Below are 20,226 nucleotides of genomic sequence, written 5' to 3'. Positions count from 1 at the left end.
TGCCATCCTGACTTGGAAATATATCGCCGTTCCTTCACTGTCGCTGGGTCAAAATCCTGAAACTCTCTTCCTAACAGCAGTGTGAGTGTACCTACACTACATGGACTGCAGCAATTCAAGAAGGCATCTCACCACCACCATCTCAAGGACTATTAGGGGTGGGCAATAAAAGCTGGCCCAGCCAGCGACGCCCACATCCTGTGTACAAGTAAGAAAAGGTTTTGCCTGAATTCCCCAGACTCTCATATTTATAACTCCTAGTTTTGTTACAAAACCAGCGTTACCACAGCTGTTCTCGAAAATGCCTTGGTGGAATCTGCAGCTTTGGTAACAATGGGGAAACAGCTGCTCACGTGACATCAATATTAAATTCTTGGCATATTGTTGAGAGGCCCACTGAATGGCCAAGGCCCATGGCACAGGAAAGCACCATGGAGGAAGAGTGCAGTAATAAAGTAAACAGCTATAGCCCTGCCTTTGACTTTTATGCTGCTGGAAGGCCAAGGTGTGTGAGAATCAGATGAGGAGTAGCTCCATTGTAATGCCCTCAAGGTTGAATATTCTATTAAACGTTGTAGATGGAGCTCACATATGGAGGGTGGCCTATTTGGCCAAGGTAATGGTTGGCAGCCAGCACATGGGGAACTGCATCCCTCCCCTGTATCAGCACGAATGTCCCATGGCCAGGTAGCAAGCCAAAAGTCCCCATGCAGGCCACACACAAAGAGCCATGCACCTGACCTAATCACCTGCACACTCTGAATATAATTTAGAGGGAGCATTGGCCAGCAAACTTCAAGAAAAGAGATTCATCAACTGGATCAGCTCCTGACAAGAAGTAAACTGTTAAAAAACCTGAAAATTCTGGAGCTACACAGGAGGTCTTCAACATCAAATAGAGAGGTTCATGTTCCGCATGTCAACCCCTCATCATAACCTGTCTTAGACAGGACACAAACACATCCTCTTTTCAGATAATCGATAAGCCTGCTATTTATTTCTGCAGCTCTGTTTTGAAGCTTTCAGAGTCATGTCCAATAGTTTGACTTGATTTCATTGGTAACCTGGGTACCTCCAGGAAATATAGTGGCCAGCAAAACTGTTGCTCCAAAAGGCTGTGGATGTTGGCAGGGTCGAGGGGAGGGGAGCAGTCAGTTGGAGATTTTGAGACTGAGATGGATAGTTTTTGTTGGTTATGGATATTAGGAGATTTGGAACAAAGGTGGGTAAATGTAGGTGAGATGCAGATCAGCCATGATCGAAGTGGACAGGAGCAGACTCGAGGGGCTGAATGGCCTACTTGTGTCTCTAATGTCCCCATTTTGAACAGTTTTGTCTTGCACACTGAAGCCTCAGAGTCACGGCTATTTCAAAGTCAGAGCCAAACTGAATTCTCAGGGATTATGTAACATAAGGTCATGTTCCAATTCTAACAGCTCGTTCTATTTCTATGGAGTGGAGTCAGCCAGGCCGGTATCATCACCTTGTTCCATGTAAACAAATACTAGGAAAACGGTCTGACAAGCTTTCCCCAAATAAAGGTGATGCCCTCTCCAGATAACCAGCATGGGCTGTTTAAAGAGGTTGAAACAGTTGCTTGGGGCATTCTCTTAACCCGCAGCACAGATTGATTTATGGCACTGAGGGATGACAGGATTAATGTAAACAGGATGTTGTTGGTACTCACCCGTCTGAATCCTGGTAATTAACATTCAGCCTCTTTGTGGAGCCCAGGAGCTCTGTAATTGGAGAAAGGGAAACGTGAATGAGATTGGAGAACACTAACTGTCAGAGAGAGTGATACATACAAACTCCATTAGAGAGATTCACATTCACACTGTTTGAGAGAAAGTGAGACACCGTAACTGCTTTAGAGAGAGAATGATACACAGAAACTCGGTTAGAGAGAATGGGGACACTAACTCCATTAGTGAAGGAGTGACACACAGTAACTCCATTAGTGAGGGAGTGAGACACAGTAACTCCATTAGAGTGAGTGAGACACAGTAACTCCATTAGTGAGTGAGTGAGACACAGTAACTCCATTAGAGTGAGTGAGACACAGTAACTCCATTAGAGTGAGTGAGACACAGTAGCTCCATTAGTAAGGGAGTGAGACAGAGTAACTCCATTAGAGTGAGTGAGACACAGTAAATCTGAGAAACTCTAGCACAGCAGCAATAGGTGAGATTCTAACCCAAGTCACAAAATTATCACAAATATTTCTACTTGGTGTTTAGAGATTTTAAATTGAGCCACGAAGAACACAGTCAGCATTGTAAACAGAGGCTGGCATTCAGCCCAACCCTAGTGTTGGCACTAGACTGACACTGTTTATTGTTTCTGTCAGAAAAATCCACCTGGTCTTAGCTGGTCACCATAAGTTTACCTGGAGTGACCTGTAAGGGGAGCCTGGTGACCACCACCCCACCCCACCACCCCCCGCCCTCTCCAATAACATTAGTCCACTTGCCTGGATGAGTTCAGCTCCAACAATATCAAGAAGCTTGATACCATCCAGGACAAAGCAATCCACTTGATTGGCACCCCATCCACCACCTTAAACATTCACTCCCTCCACCAGCAACGCATGGTGGTAGCACTGTGTACCATCTACAAGATTCACTACACCAAGGTTCCCTAGACAGCACCTTACAAACCAATGACCTCTACCATCTAGAAAGACAAGGGCAGCAGATGCATGGGAACACCACCACCTGGAATTTCCCCTCCAAGCCACACACCATCCTGACTCGGGACTATATCGCCGTTCCTTCACTGTCATTGGGCCAAATTCCTGGAATTCTCACCCTAACAGCACTGTGGGTGTATCTACACCACATGGACTGCAGTGGTTCAAGAAGGCAGCTCACCACCACTTTCTCAAGGGCAATTAGGGATGGGCAATAAATGCTGGCCTAGCCAGCGACACTCACATCCTAAGTTTAAAAAAAACTTTACCCAGTGTTAGCAAGCTCAAAAACCAAACCACGGTTTGGTGGGACAGAATCTGGATTTCCACTGCTGGGGTATTAGGTGGAATAGAAAAGCAGAGAAGTTATGTTAATTTTGTACTGAGCCCTGGTTGGACCACACTTGGAGAATTGTGCATGGTACTGGTCTCCATAATGTGAAAAGGATACTGAAGAAATGGAGAAGGTGCAATAAAGATTTACACTATGATGCCAGATTTGAGAGGTAACTACCAGCAAAAAGTTGATCAGGCTGCATCTTTTACTCTGGCATATAGGGTTGCCAACCCCCCAGGATTGACCTGGAGTCTCCAGGAATAGAAGAAGATTGCTGTGTGCAATCCTGGAGAAAAATCATCAGGATATTAAAGAAGATAGTCTTCTAAAATTTTTCTTCAAACATATCTCTTTATCAGATATAAAAATATTGAAAATGGTGGAGTGTGAGTGGGAAGGAAAGGCTGTTTGGCTGACAGTCAAGCATCATCCAGTTGGGTCATGAGTCTTTTTGCTTTCCAATTGGTGAAGGAAGGCAGTGTGTCACAAGGATGGATGTGTTGGTTGAAAATGTCTGGAGCGTGGGGCAAGTCATGTGATGAAACCTCCAGGAGTACATTTAATGACAGTTGGCAACCCTAACTGAGGAGGCTGACCTGATAGTGGTCTTTACAATTATGAAGAGCTTAGATTGGATAGATGTAGAGAAAGTGTTTCCCACTTGCAGGAGAGTCAGAAAAATAGGCACACCATAATCTTAAAATAGTAATAAATTAAATAAGACATTGAAGAGAAACTTCTCTACCCAGAGAGTGGTGAGAATATGGATTTGAGCGATATACTGTAGTTGCATTAAAGGGAAAGTTAGACAAGTACATGAGGGAGAAAGGAATAAAAGGTTGTACTGATAGGGCTGGACAAAGTAGAGTGGAAGGAAACTCATGTGGAGCATAAAATGGCACAGACCAATTGCCTCTGTGTTTTCTATGTTATTGTTACTGCCCTGACTGTTACTAGCCAACTCAGTACAACCAAGGATGAATTTCACCCCTGTCAATTGAGGTGGTCACGGGGGACCTGCTGTCTGAGATTTCTTAAATTATGTGGAGCAACCCTGGGGAATGTCCCTCTGTAATGTTCCATTTTAATAAAAAACCATCAAACTGTCAAGGATTTTCATCAAGTGGGATTTAACACTCTCGATTTGAGTGAAATTCTATCCATTAAAGTAACCACAGTGTTCACTCAAATCCAAAGCACTGCCACTCAGCATTTCTTCAAGAAGTCTTTGGGTGGGATTTTCACTGCTGGGAGCAGCTCTGAACAGAAACCGACAACCCCCCAAAAAATGGTGCTGATGTCATGCATGATGACTTCCTGCCTCCCATTCGCAATCCGGACGACTTTTGTTAGAGTGGGGTGTAAGCAAGCTAACAAACTTACTGACAATAATAATCTCAGGCCAATTAAATGAACTGATTGAGTTCACATTTAAATCTTTTCATCAGGCAGCCTTTGGGAGCTGTCTAATGTAGACCAGATCAAGGATGGGGAGAACAGGGTTAACATATTTTTTGAACAAGTGACAGTGAAGAACCTTAGAGGAGCAGAGGGGGCCTATTCCACACAGGAAAAGTCAAAAAGATTTTAACAATTTCGACCCTATCCTGGGTTCCAAGATGCCAGAACGTGAAAAGTTTTCCAACTTGGTTGGCAAAGCCGTCCCTGACCCAATTGACAGCTCACCTGTAACAAAATTCCTGTTAGGAGCGAGTTCATGACCCAGAAACAAACACTCTTCCCAATTCCCAACTCCACCACAAAAATCTGGACCTCTGTTTTGTAAGTAGAATGAGAGAAGGCTCAATGTGGAGCATAAACATGGGAATAGACCAGTTGAGCCAAATGGTCTGACTCTGATGCAAATGCTTTACAGAATCAGAAATTGACAGCACAGGATGAGGCTATTCAGCCCATCTTGTCTGTGCTGGCTCTTTGAAAGACCTATAGGTTCTTTATCATGAAATCTTCAGATAAAGAAAAACCATAGACAGAAAGGATAACTAGTAGTGTTAATTAGCTTTATAATAGCTTTAACCATCGTCCCCTCCTGCCTCTGGAGACACTGATTTCATGATTTACTGATGTTCAGTCATCTGCCTCATCCAGTGATACAAGCCAAAGGTCAAACATGGACATTGATGGTCTCCATCTGACTGATCCATTGCCATCACCCTTTGAGCCATCTGAGAAGCAAGCACCTTTCTTTATTCAACCTGGTGTACTTTTAAAACTACTCCAAGCAACATTCTCGTGCTTGCTCCATGTGTGGAATAACCACAAAGCTATCATTCCGATGCTTATGGACATCTTGAATATAAAAGTCTGTCAGATGAGACCCTGTCTGTCCTCTTGGCTGGGCGTAAGAACAGGGGAGCTCTCTCCGGTGTCCTGCCCAATGTTTACCCCTCAAATCAAGAACACAGAAATATATAATCAGGTCATTATCAAACTGCTGACTACACTTCAGAAGAATGTCATTGGCTCTAAATCTCTTTGGGAAGCCGAGGGTGAGAAAGGTGCTATATAACTGCAATTTGTCCTTTTTTCTTTAATACTCATTTCTATAAGCTTCACTCACTCTGCTTTCCCTTAGCAAGTGACAGAATGACCTCCTCCAGTACAGGAAATACACTGAGCTTCCAATTCAGTGAAGGTGGAGGGATACAAGAAGAAATAGGCCAAGCCTCCAGCTTCGGTTGCCAACTTTGGTTGCACATTTCCCTTGAGGATCACATGACTTCCGGTGTTCAACCATCCTACTTGAGCCTTTCCCCGCCCCCTAACCCTGCCCGTGTCCAGTAACTTCATTACTAATAGCCAAAAATGTTCAAAGCAAATGAAAGCAAAAACATTTTTTTAATGGCCTTATAATTTTATTCTTGCCAGTTGCGCTCGCAGCAGCGTCTAAGAGGAATCTTTAATTCCCGAAGACTCCAGGATAACCCTGGAGGGTTGGCAACCACCCCTCCGATTAAGGAGTAAGGAAGGTTGAGTGACTTGCTCCAATTGACCAGTTTGCGGGGTATATCTAACCCCTTTTCAGGGAAGCAAAGCAAAGGGGAGAGAGCCAAGCAGGGTGGGGGAGTAGGGACCTTGGGATGCGTTACAATTGCCAATTTTGAAAGAATTCCTTTTGTGTGATGGAGGAGTCAAGTGGCTGCCCACTGGTCTAGACACTGGTGATTTAGTTGGCTTTTTTATGTTGAGTGTAAGATCAGTGTACTGTGCACTGATTCCATCCAGTTAATCATTACCTTTGTTTTCATTAACTGCTGGACAATATTACACAGTACAGTGAACTGGCTGCAAACAAAGAGCAGCTAAATCACCTACACCTAGTTCCTCGGTCACCATCTGTCCAAGTCTGGACTTGAATCTCCAGTTTTTTAATCAACAAATTGCCTCAGAGTTTTTTTAAAATTATCAACCAGAAGCCAAAAGTTTGATCTATAAAATGGAAGCCCATTTCTTGCCCACCTCTTGCTCTTGTTTTCTGATGCTTTTTATCATGGTGTTCTTTTCTTTCTAATTCTTTCTTGTGGCATGAGCTGGCAAGGACAACATCTGTAGCCCATCCACGGTTGCCCTTCAGAAGGTGGTGGTGAGCCGCCTTCTTGAACTGCCTCAGTTTATGTGCGGTTAGCGAGTTCCAGGATTTTGACCCATTGACAGTGAACTCACTGGACTTTCTCCAGTAGAAGAGAAAGTGCTGCAACTCAAGCCACAATCTCACCCCAACCCACCGAACCACCCCCACCTCCCCCACCAAACCCACCCTCATCCTCTTCCATGTCTGTTTTTAGACTTTCGATGAGAGGTTAAATCGAAGCCCTTGACTGCCCTCTCAGGCGAATGTAATTCGTGGTAGGCTCCTCGTTGCTCGAGTATGTCATCGCGCTCATTTCATCATCTCCTGTGGGTCCTCTCATGATTTCGAGTCCGATGCGGGATCAGCATGGACGTCCACAGAACGGCAGTTTGTATCGTCATTGTTGGGGAGCTGTGCCACCTTGAGCCTTCAATGGTAGATGGTCCTTGAAGCATGCTGAGCCAAGTTTAGTGCTTGTCTCCATGTCAATGTAAAAGATCCCATGGCACGGTTTGAACAAACGAAGGGGAGAGTGCTCCCGGTGCCCTGCTCAATATTCGTCCCTCAGTTAACAAAGCAGGGTATCAGGCCATTATCGTGGCACTGCCTGGGGAAGCTGCTGCAAAGAAATTGGCTGCCACATTTTGTACATCAAAGAGTACACTTCACTGGCCATAAAAAAAGCACTTTGGAATTGCCTGAGCTTGTGAAAGACACTAAATAAATGCAAGTCCTGACTGTTGCAACTGTATTGTAAGCTCCAGTAATGCAAGGATTAACAAGGTCTGACCTTCCGAAGAAGGGTCACACAGACTCAAAAAGTTAACTCTGTTTCTCTCTCCACAGATGCTGCCAGACCTGCTGAGTTTTTCCAGCATTTTCTGTTTTTATTTCTGACCTCCAGCTTCCGCAGTATTTTCTTTTTATTTGGCATCCTCTGTTAGGCAGGATAATTGAGTTAGAGAGCTTCAGGGGCAGAATCTTACTGCCCCGTTGTGGCAGGGGTGGGACTATAACATGTGGCGAGCCATTCAAAACCCATTGACTTCGGTGGGACTGTAAAAATCCCACTGGCGTAAAATTCTGCCCCAGATGTGTGAGCCATAAGCATGAACATGCATCGTCCCTCTCTACAGTTGTCCTTGTCTAACAATCTGCCATCTCTAGTCCAGTTATTCTATCCTGGTTCTTTCCTGTCCATTCCCTCTGCTGTACGGGTTAGGAAGGAAGGAGTTAACACAGCTGTATCCCACAGCACATTCACTGTCAGCTGATGAGAGTCAGAATGGCAACATTTCCCCTTCACTAGGCTGAAAAGATCATGCTGGGGAGGAACTCATGTTCACCATGTGTATCAACTCTTCTGCTGCCGAAACCTTCATTCATGCCTCAAGACTCAACTATTCCAAACCTCGGCCAACCTCTCCTGTATCGCTCCCTGTAAACAATGCACTGCTGCTCATATCCTAACTCACGCCAAATCCCATTGACCTATTACCCCTATGCTCACTGACCTACATTGGCTCCCAGTTAAGCAATGCCTTGATTTTAAAATTCTCATCTTTTGTTTTCAAATCTGTCCATGGCCTCACTCCTGCGCACCCACCCACCCCAACTCTATAATCCGCCCCCTGAGATCTTTGCACTCCCCCAATTCTGGCCTTTTGCACATCGCCAAATTTCTTTTCTCCAATATTGGCGGCTGTGCCTTCAATTACCTAAGCTCTGGAAATCCCTCCTTAAATCTCCCCACCTCTCTCTCCTCTCAAATGCTCCTTAGAACCCACCTTGTTTAACCAAGTTTTTGATCACTGTAATACCTCTATAAGTGTCCCGGTGTCCAATTTAATTGATAATGCTCTGTGAAACACCGTACAACGTTGTTATTACACTAAAGGCTCTACTTAAGTGCAAGTTGTTGTTGTAGTAGCATTGCAATTATGTTCACGGACACTTTTTCCGTTGAGAAAATAGTGGAGATGTTACAAACACATGATTTTATTGGAAAAACCCAGAAGAGGGAATCTTTGTGAACACATTTACAATGTTACTACACATGGTAGGCAGCTCAGGTCTTCATCTTGCGCAGGGAGGGAGTGACTGTGACGCCAGTAGTGCTCACCGCAGCAGTGTGAGGTCACTCTTGCTAGTTAGACATTGACTTAAGAAGCTTGAGAGCCAGCTAGGTACACAGCTAAGTAACAATACGCCACCCTACTGAAAATTAAACTGAGCACAGTATCCTCTTCACAGCCAGTGGCTTCTCACATTAGCCCACCGTAATCTGGACAGACTGCCCTCAATATTGGTGGATCAGTAAAAGATTAAGTTGCAGTAATTCAACACTCCCTCACTAATCACTCAGGAACACCATTGCTGGTTTATCAATTGTCATTGTGAAAGACAGTCAGTCTTTGTCGATCATCAGCAACCCAGTCTGGTGCCATTCTATATGGAGGCCTATATGGTTACTAAGACAACGAGGACTTGAAAGGTCACACCTCGTTGCTGATCCAGTAAATTCATAATAGCTCATTCACCGTTTCTAAGTTGATAGCGCTGCAATAGTTATTTCTCAGCTACTGACTGAGCTGCTGGCGGCTTTTAATAACTCTCTCTCTGGGAACTAACTGTGGCTATTTCTCATAGTGACTTTGGACAGAACCTGAAACAAAGAGAAACATTTCCAGAATCTGACATTGATTAAAAAAATCAGAACTGCTTAAGATTCAACCCTAACCTTTGTGCCTCTAATGTATTAACAATGGGGAGTGGCCTCTGTGAGGCTGCAGGCTGTACTCCAGTAAAGTGACAAGTGCCAGCTTCAGGGAGGCAGGTAGAGTACTCAGTGACTATTGCCTGACCCCATTCACTGTGCAGGCCTTCATTCAATGAGAACAAGGATCAGAGAGAATGGAGCAAAAATTGGGCACCAAATCTTTGACTTGAACTTCTAGTCACAATAATAGGCAGGAGAACTGGTTTGTGAAAAAAATTCTAGATTCCAGGCTTGTCAACTCTGGTTAGACACTTGCCGAGAGGTTGTCTTACATGACCTCCCACCTTTAACCACCCTGCCTGGTCTAAAAGTTCTCTTGCCATCTCCCCCTCTCACCCCACCCACCACCGTCACTACAATCTCTCAAATTTTTGAAGTGTTCAAGCAATGAAAAACACAGTAACAGCTAGAGAAGGAGAGACAGACCCACAGCAGGCATATTGAACCACTGCAATGACAGGGATCAATGAACTTTCAAGTGCAGAATGTTCCAGGATTTGACAATTTTTTACACACAGCGATCCCGTGCACCCTAATCACACACCGTGCACCCCAGACACACACCATGCACCCTAATCACAAACCGTGCACCCTAATCACACACCGTGCATCCCAGACACACACCATGCACCCTAATCACACACCGTGCACCCTAATCACACACCGTGCACCCCAGTCACACACCGTGCACCCCAGTCACACACCGTGCACCCCAGACACACACCATGCACCCTAATCACACACCGTGCACCCTAATCACACACCGTGTACCCCAATCACACACCGTGCACCCCAGTCACACACCGTGCACCTTAGTCACAAACTGTGCACCCCAGTCACAAACTGTGCACCCCAGTCACACACCGTGCACCCTAATCACACACCGTGCACCCTAATCACACACCGTGCACCCTAATCACACACCATGTACCCCAGACACACACCATGCACCTTAATCACACACTGTGCACCCCAGTCACACACCGTGCACCCTAATCACACACCGTGCACCCCAGTCACACACCGTGCACCCCAGTCACACACCGTGCACCCCAGACACACACCGTGCACCCTAATCACACACCGTGCACCCCAGTCACACACCGTGCACCCCAGACACACACCGTGCACCCCAGACACACACCATGCACCCTAATCACACACCGTGCACCCCAGACACACACCATGCACCTTAATCACACACTGTGCACCCCAGTCACACACCGTGCACCCTAATCACACACCGTGCACCCTAATCACACACCGTGCACCTTAATCACACACTGTGCACCCGAGTCACACACCGTGCACCCTAATCACACACCGTGCACCCTAATCACACACCGTGCACCCTAATCACACACTGAGCACCCTAATCACACACCGTGCACCCTAATCACACACCGTGCACCCTAATCACACACTGAGCACCTTAATCACACACCGTGCACCCTAATCACACACCGTGCACCCCAGACACACACCGTGCACCTTAATCACACACCGTGCACCCTAATCACACACCGTGCACCCCAGTCACACACCGTGCACCCTAATCACACACCATGTACCCCAGTCACACACCGTGCACCCCAGTCACACACCGTGCACCCTAATCACACACTGTGCACCCCAAACACACACCGTGCACCCCAGACACAAACCATGCACCCCAGTCACACACCGTGCACCTTAATCACACACCATGCACCTTAATCACACACCGTGCACCCCAGTCACACACCGTGTACCCCAGACACACACTGTGCACCCTAATCACACACCGTGCACCCCAGTCACACACCGTGCACCCTAATCACACACCATGTACCCCAGTCACACACCGTGCACCCCAGTCACACACCGTGTACCCCAGTCACACACCGTGCACCCCAGTCACACATCGTGCACCTTAATCACACACCGTGCACCCTAATCACACACCGTGCACCCCAGTCACACACCGTGCACCCCAGACACACACCGTGCACCCTAATCACACACCATGTACCCCAGTCACACACCGTGCACCCTAATCACACACCGTGTACGCCAGTCACACACCGTGCACCTTAATCACACACCGTGCACCCCAATCACACACTGTGTACCCCAGTCACACACCGTGTATGCCAGTCACACACCGTGCACCTTAATCACACACCATGCACCCTAATCACACACCGTGTACGCCAGTCACACACCGTGCACCCTAATCACACACTGTATACCCCAGTCACACACCGTGTACACCAGTCACACACCGTGCACCTTAATCACATACCGTGCACCCCAGACACACACCGTGCACCCTAATCACACGCCGTGCACCCCAGTCACACACCGTGTACCCCAGTCACACACCGTGTACCCCAGACACACACCGTGCACCCCAGACACACACCGTGCACCCCAATCACACACTGTGCACCCTAATCACACACCATGTACCCCAGTCACACACCATGCACCCCAGTCACACACCGTGTACCCCAGTCACACATCGTGCACCCCAGTCACACACCGTGTACCCCAGTCACACACCATGTACCCCAGTCACACACCGTGCACCCCAGACACACACTGTGCACCCCAGTCACACACCGTGCACCCCAGTCACACACCGTGTACCCCAGTCACACATCGTGCACCCCAATCACACACCGTGCACCCTAATCACACACCGTGCACCCCAATCACACACCGTGCACCCTAATCACACACCGTGTACCCCAGTCACACATCGTGCACCCCAATCACACACCGTGCACCGCAGACACGTACCGTGTACCCCAGTCACACACGGTGTACCCCAGTCACACACCGTGTATCCCAGACACACACCGTGCACCCTAATCACACACCGTGTACCCCAGTCACACACCGTGTATCCCAGACACACACAGTGCACCCTAATCACACACCGTGTACCCCAGGCACACACCGTGCACCCCAGTCACACACCGTGCATCCCAGGCACATACCGTGCACCCCAGACACACACCGTGCACCCCAGACACACACCGTGCATCCCAGGCACATACTGTGCACCCCAGACACACACCGTGCCTCCCAGGCACATACCGTGCACCCCAGACACACACCGTGCCTCCCAGGCACACACCGTGCACCCCAGACACACACCGTGCACCCCAATCACACACCATGTACCCCAGGCACATACCGTGCACCCCAGACACACACTGTGCACCCTAATCATACACCGTGCACCCTAATCACATACCGTGCACCCCAGACACACAGGGAAACTTGTGTGCCCCAATCTCACCTGCCTCAAATAGTTGGGCAAATTGTTACAACCAGTTTTGACCATGTTTTCCACATAGTATTCCTTCACATTTGCGAAGGTCATACACAGCTTGCATATCGATAGTACTGCTGCGTCCATGTCCTCATTTTGACATTCCTAGCCTATTTACCAATGTTCCACTTAAGAAAGCCAAAGATATTTGAGCTACAGCACCATATCATGGTGATCTAGACCCACCACCATTGCGTGAATCAGTATTCATTGAGCTTATGAACTCGGCTACTTGCGCAGTTGAGTTCAGATTTAATGACGCCATGTATGCCCAAATAGATGGTGTTGCCATGGGATCCCTTCTAGGCCCAGCTCACGCAAACATCTTTGTTGGGTTCCATGAGAAACGTGTCTTTGATGGAATAACACCCAACCTCCTGCCCCTTGCATATTTCCGATTGGTGGATGATACGTTTGCTGTATTTAAATCCGAAGCTGCACGTAATAATTTCCTTGCATGTCTTATTGGGCTCCATCCTGTGTCCAAATTCACCTTTTGAAATATCAAATCAAATCAACTCCCTTTCCTTGATGTACTAGTTGAGAAATCTGCCATGTCTGTCTTCACTGGTCAATATACATGTTGGGATTCTTACAGTTCCACGAGCTATAAGATTGGCCTTATCACAACCTTCCAAACAGGGCCCTAACCATTTGCTCACCATGCAAGCTTGATGCTGAAATAGGGCACATCAAAGACATCCTGTGGGACAGTGGCTACCCTGATCAGATCATTTTGCGCGGTGTATTGCTCAAACTCATGAACGGGCCTAAGGCCATCACTTTCAGCTCTGAAAAGTGCCCAGTCTACCTCAGATTACCCTGGAAGGGCAAGGTATCTCAAAGATTTGAGCAACAGGTGAAGCCAGCTGTTTCACGCTGCTACTATACAGAAGCAATACGAGTGGTATTCACCACTAGCAGGATGTTGCTGTCAAGTCAAAAATACGTTCTGCCTATCACACAAATGAATAATGTGGTATATGAATTTCAGTGCCAGTGTAATGCCAGGTATGTAGGCCATACATCTCAAAGACTGGCAGATTGGATCAAGCAGCACGTCCCAGCTGCTGCTCGCAATGGGTACAGGCCGTATCCAAGCTGCCCGTGCTTGCAAAACTCAAAACACAGTGTCCAACATTAGATGTAATTCTGTGATTGGATAACATTTACTAAATAATCCTCAAGAATTATGCTGACAACCAAGTTAAGATTATCAGTTGGGCTCTCAGTGTGGTGCATTTGTGTGTACTGGAAGCGACATATATTAATACACTGGGCCCTGTTCTTTGCAGACAGAAAGAACATGTACACACATTGCACCTCTTTCAACTAAACAAAATAAGTAACAGCTATTCGCTGACTCATTCCTCAGGGCAATGCCTTGACCAATTGGGATCAAGCTGCCTAGTTTAAATTTCAGACAATGTTTGGCAGTTAAGTGTCAGTCACCATCAGTGGTGCATTTTCTATGGCAAAGCCACTTGCCAATCAATCAGCACTCTCTTCACATACAGTGTAAGTTGTTGTTTTCCCCTTATATTGGTATTCTTGCAAGTGTCTTGAAGAGTGCAAGACAAAAAGCTGACACATGTCTCTTATTTCAGTAATACTTGTAACCGTAGGTATAACACTGCACAGGCTCCTTTTACACCTTTTATACATGTGATATTGTACATAGGCCTGTGACATGTCATATGTGTCTTTAACACAGTATACGTGCTAATGATTTAACTGTACGTCTGACTCACAGAAAGCAACATAGGAGGCCATTCAGCCCTTCGAGCCTGTTCCATGATTCAATTAGATCATGGTTGACCTGTATCTTAATCCATCCACCCACCTTGTTTTTCCATAACTCTAAAGGACAGAAGCAAAATACAGAACAGGTTTTTGAGACAACCCACAATCTATTCAGCAGCTAATGGAGAAGTTTAATTGGTTCTGTCCCTTTAATAATGATTGAAAGTAGGCTATGTTCCTTCACTAATGATTTAATGTGGGTTATGCCCCTTTAACAATGATTTAAAAGCTGTAAAGACTTAGGGCAGTTGAATTTGTATGAGAAATGTCAGAGCTCTGAGAAAGTAGTTTGTGAAGCAGATTAATTAGAGACACCAGGAAGGGACTGCAGAAATTCACTTACTGTGCAAAACCTGAGAATTAAGGCAACACTCTGAAAGCTTTTAGTTACAGCTTCAGAACACTGAGGGGTCAGGGCCTAGAGAAAGAGAGCAACAGGGGATGGTGAGTGGTTTGATAAGCCACAAGCCAGGTTGGGAGATGTGGCCGCAGATGGCCGCTTAATCACATCTGGTATCTCAGACAAAAGCTACTTAATCATTTTGAAATTTGTCTCTGCAATTTTTCTACTGTTGTTTCAACTACCCTTCCCCCTCTACTTGGTAGCATCTACCCTCTCCTCAGTGGCAGAAAGTTGCCTCCTAGTGACCCTCTGAGAGTATAACCAATGCCAGTCTTGGCAACGTATGTAGGAAGACCCTGTTTTGGCAGCTTTCAATTCCTGCCATTAAGTTCTTCCCTCTCCCCACGCTGTTATATTGAAGTGTCAATTGCAAATAGATCCCAAAAGTACAACAACATTCTATGTTGCTCCTATCCTGAAAGTGCTGGGTCTTGCTTGGGTATGGGTCCCATGGGTACTGACTGCCCTCTCGTATCTCATCTGTGTGTTCATTCTTCGTGTGTGAGTAACTGGGCTATTCAGCTGTTAAGTGCATTGCAACTGAGCGGGATCCAGCTCCTCGCTCCGCACCTCTGATCGGGAGTGACCTTTTATTGACCAGGAGTGAGAGTTCTCTACCCTCCAGGGGCCCTGAGGCCAATTGCGCCACCCATACTGTGTGTTCTGGTTTGTGTGCTTGTGGCCAGAAAGCAATCGTCCTTTGTCAAAAGTTAATTGAACGTAGGAACGTAAGAAATAGGAGTAGAAGGAGGCCATTCGGCCCCTCATAACTGGTTCCCCTCCTTCCAGAAAAGATCCTTGAAATGTTGTGCCTCAAGGGGTAACACTTACGCCTCTGAGTCAGTGGGCTGTGGGACTCAAGAATTAATCCAGAGACTTGAGCACAAAAATCCAGGCTGACACTCTTATTGCAGTGCTGAGGGAGTGCTGCACTGTCAGAAGTGCCATCTTTTGGATGGGGCATTAAACTGAGGCTCCATCTGCCCTAATTAGTGCATGTAAAAGATCCCACGCTACTATTTGAAGAGCAGGTGAGTTGTCCTGGTTCCCTGGCCAATAATTCCATCAACCAACATCACAAAACAGATTATCCGCTCATATATCTCATCGCAGTTTGTAGGAGCTGGCTGTGGGCAAATTGACTGTCATATTTCCTATATTACAACACTTTGAAAGCACTTAATTGACTGTAACACACTTTGGGATGTCTTGAGGTTGTGAAAGGCACTATATAAATGCAAGTCTTTCCTTCCTTCTGTAATAAAATATAGAGGGAACACTGCCTTCTCAAACAATGTGAAAAATCACAACTGGGAGAGAGAAGCTAGACTCAGAATAAATTAGTTTGAAGAAATCTTGGGAATTTAATACACAGACTCTTGGAACCAATTAACCACACATGCCACTGTAGCCTATATCATCCCTCTTTCTTTAAGCTAAGAGCACTTCAACTATAATCTTATTTACTCTGTGCCTGCAGAGTTTAAGCACCATTGATGTTAAGTGGATTATTGGGAGTCCCAGGGGATTCGAAGGAGAAGAGTACCATACCGCAGTGAGGTTACTGCGAAGGGATCCCGAGGGAATGGTATGTGTCGAGCATGCTTAATTATTTTGATTTATCTTAAACTCCAGCCTTGCTGAGGGACTTCTTTCTACAATGCAAAAGCAAGAGTTTCCCAGGGACTGTCTTTCCAACAAGGCACTTTGCACTGACAATGATGCACTCCTTCTACAGCAGATAATCCAGATTGGCAATTCAGTGTGGTACTGAGGGAGTGTTGCATTGTCAGAGGTGCCATCTTTCAGATGAGAGGTTAAACTGAGGTCCTCTCAGCTTAAGGGTGTAAAAGATTCACACAGTACTATTCTAAGAAGAGCAGGGGAATTCCACCCTGATGATATTTATCCCTCAACCAATATCACTTGACAGTAGATTACCAGGTCATTATCACGTTGCTGTTTATGGGAGCTTGCTGTGTGCAAATTGGCTGTCATGTTTCCTACATTAAACAGTGACTCCACTTCACAAAGTACAGCACTCCATTTATGGTGAAGCACTTTGGGATGTCCTGAGGCTCTCCTTCGAAACTTGCTATCAGGTCCTGGCATTAAGCCTGGTGTTGGGAACCAAAGTCACTTGTTTGTAGCTTTGATGAGTAAGCAGCCAGTGTTCGCAGTCTCAATTACAAAGGGAGCTAGGCTGAATGAGGCTTTCGATACAGCCTCCATGTGACTGAGGGGAGGGGAGCAAGGTCCTCCTTCTTACACAAAGTTTGTTTTGTTTCAAACACTTTGCGTCCACATTGTGAGCAACCCACCAGCAGATTCCTGCCTTGTTCTATTCAAGACAAATTTCTCTTCCCCCACCCCATCCTTTGTCCCTTGTACAATAACTACGCTGTTTTGTGATCTCTCTTGGTTAACCCCCCTCCTTTCCCTTCCCCAATTGGAATTCCTAGTCAGTTGGGAAGCAACATTCCTCAGGTTAAAAAAAAAGGATGATCATCTTCAGTCAGAAAGGCTCCTCTGCATTTTCTGAAGAGCTTATCATGGTATGGGTGGGCAGGCATGACTCAGTGGGTAGCACTCTTGAGTCAAAGACAGAAGATTCGATTGCCATTCCAGAGGCTTGAGCACAAATTCTAGGCTGAGACCCCCCCCAGTGCAGTACCGAGGGAGTGCCAAACTGTCTGTAGCATAGGGAAAGGATAAATATTTCTCCTGAAACCAACATTACAAAAAAAACAGATTGTTTGGGATTATCACACTGCTGTTTGTGGGAGCTTGCTGTGCACAAATTGGCTGCTGCATTCCCTACATTACAACAGTAACTACACTTCAAAAGTACTAAGATAAAAGCAAAATACTGCAGATGCTGGAAATCTAGAACAAAAAAAAAATACCAGGAAAAACTCAGCAGAGAGGGATACCGTTGATATTTCAAGTCTGTATGACTCTTCATCAGAACTAAGACATATAGAAATGAGATGAAATATAAACTGGTAGAAGGGGTTGGGACAGGAGAGCTCGATAGGGGGCCAGTGATAGATGGAGGCGAAGAAGAGGCTGTCAAAGATGTCATAGACAAAAGGACAAAGGGGTGTTGATGGTGGTGATATTTTCTAAAGGATGTGCAAATGGGGACATTAAGGGAAGCAAGCTAGTGGCAGATGGCCCTAGTGCGGGTGGAGTGGGGGGAAGGGATCAAAATGGGCTAAAAGGTGGAGATGAAACAATAGATCGAAATAAATCAACACCCTCCCACAGCACCTTCCCATGCAACCGCAGAAGGTGCAACACCTGTCCCTTTACTTCCCCCTCCTCACTGTCCAAAGGCCCAAACACTTCACTTCACGGCATTTCACTTGCACTTCCCTCAAGTTAGTCTATTGTATTCGCTGCTCTCAATGCGGTCTCCTCTACATTGGAGAGACCAAACGCAGACTGGGTGACCGCTTTGCGGAACATCTCCGGTCTGTCCGCAAGCATTACCCAGACGTCCCTGTCGCTTGCCATTTCAACACTCCACCCTGCTCTCATGCCCACATGTCCGTCCTTGGCCTGCTGCAATGTTCCAGTGAAGATCAATGCAAACTGAAGGAACAGCACCTCATCTTCAGACTAGGCCCTTTACAGTTTTCTGGACTTAACATTGAGTTCAACAATTTCAGATCATGAACTCTCTCCTCCATCCCCACCCCCTTTCTGATCCTCCTTTTTCCAATAATTTATAATTTTTTTTACAGCTTTTTTTTTCTTTTTTCTTTTCCCTCCTATTTTTAAATTTATTTCGATCTATTGTTTCATCTCCACCTTTTAGCCCATTTTGATCCCTTCCCCCCACCCCACCCCACCCCCACTAGGGCCATCTGCCACTAGCTTGCTTCCCTTAATGTCCCCATTGGCACATCCTTTAGATAATATCACCACCGTCAACACTCCTTTGTCCTTTTGTCTATGACATCTTTGGCAGTCTCTTCTTAGCCTCCACCTATCACTGGCCCCCTATTGAGCTCTCCTGTCCCACTCCCTTCTACCAGCTTATATTTCATCTCATTTCTATATGTCTTAGTTCTGATGAAGGGTCATACAGACTCGAAACGTCAATTGTATCCCTCTCTGAGTTTTTCCAGGTAGTTTTATTTTTGTTCTTCAAAAGCACTACATTGTCTGTAAAGTGCCCAGTGATATCCTGCGGCTGTGAATGGCGCTATTGAAGTACAAGTTATTTTTTTCTAATGGTCAGTTTGCTGACAAAGAGCATGATTTCCTGTCAAAGATAAATGTATAAAATGTAGAAAATAATAGCACAATATCAGGGCTTAAAGGGTTAAACTATGAGGATCAGTTGCATTAAATTTTATTCCCTCGATTGTAGAAGATTGTGGGATGATTGAATGAAGGTGCTTAAAATGATAAAGGAGTTTGACAGAGTAGATACAACCAATATCAATAAAAAAATGTGATCTGGTCATTTATCTCTCAGCTGTTTGTGGGAGATGCTGCACATCCTCCAAGATGCAGGGATGCTGAGGCCTACCGCAGTATTGTTGCTGTCGGCTTGGATCCCCCAAGGGCAATGACAGTTCCCTCGCTGTCTACAGAAGCTGTCCGAATGGGAAACGGGAATGCATTTGAATGCTTGACCTCTTTCAAAGGAGTGAAACAGCTGTTTAATAGAAACCAACTGAACACACTCTTAATAAGCAGAATCTAGCCAAGTACTAAGTGCCCTGTGTCAGTCAGTGGTTTCCTGTTTGGTTAAGTAGCGTTCCACATGCCACATCAGTCACCCTGTGTGTGTGAGTGTGTGCGTGCGTGTGTGTATGTGTACATCTACTTGCGCGGTTTTATCCATTTCGAGTCATCTTTTACTCACTGACACTGTTTTAACATTGTTTCTGTAAGTCTGTTATAACTGTGGCCCAGTGAATAGTACTTTAGCCTCTCAGTTAAAAGATTGTGGGTTCAAGTCCCACTCCTGAGTTCACTTGCTCAGTGAGTAAATGCATGATTGGCTAAAGAAATCAGTCACAGATAACATTACACTAAGTCTGCCCTCTTGATGTATGTCAAAGATCCCATGACAATAATTCCAAGAAGAGCAAAGGAGTTATTACCCCCGACACCTCCCAGTGACCTGGTCAATATTTACCTCTCAACCAACATCACACAAACAAACAATCTGGCTATTATCTTTTGTTCTTTGTGGGATCTTGCTGTGTGAAAATTGGCTGCAATCCAACAGTTTAGAAAAGTAGATAATTGGTTCTACAGCATTTGGGACATTCTGAG

General features: G+C 45.9%; 1 protein-coding gene across 7 annotated transcripts in view; it reads right to left on the bottom strand.

The window, feature by feature from the left end:
- LOC121293715 (caskin-2-like) overlaps window positions 1-20,226 on the bottom strand; it is a 296,419-nt gene that overhangs the window by 143,768 nt on the left and 132,425 nt on the right. For all 7 annotated transcript variants that reach the window (XM_041216912.1, XM_041216911.1, XM_041216913.1 and 4 more), the window contains one exon: window positions 1,688-1,739. In XM_041216912.1, coding sequence (XP_041072846.1) covers window positions 1,688-1,739 — 52 coding nt within the window. The remainder of the gene's footprint in view (window positions 1-1,687; window positions 1,740-20,226) is intronic.

This window comes from Carcharodon carcharias, chromosome 22 (genome assembly GCF_017639515.1).
Source record: "Carcharodon carcharias isolate sCarCar2 chromosome 22, sCarCar2.pri, whole genome shotgun sequence".
Classification (NCBI taxonomy): Eukaryota; Metazoa; Chordata; class Chondrichthyes; order Lamniformes; family Lamnidae; genus Carcharodon; species Carcharodon carcharias.
Note: the sequence above shows the minus strand (reverse complement) of the source record. Positions and strands in the feature narration are given on the sequence as shown.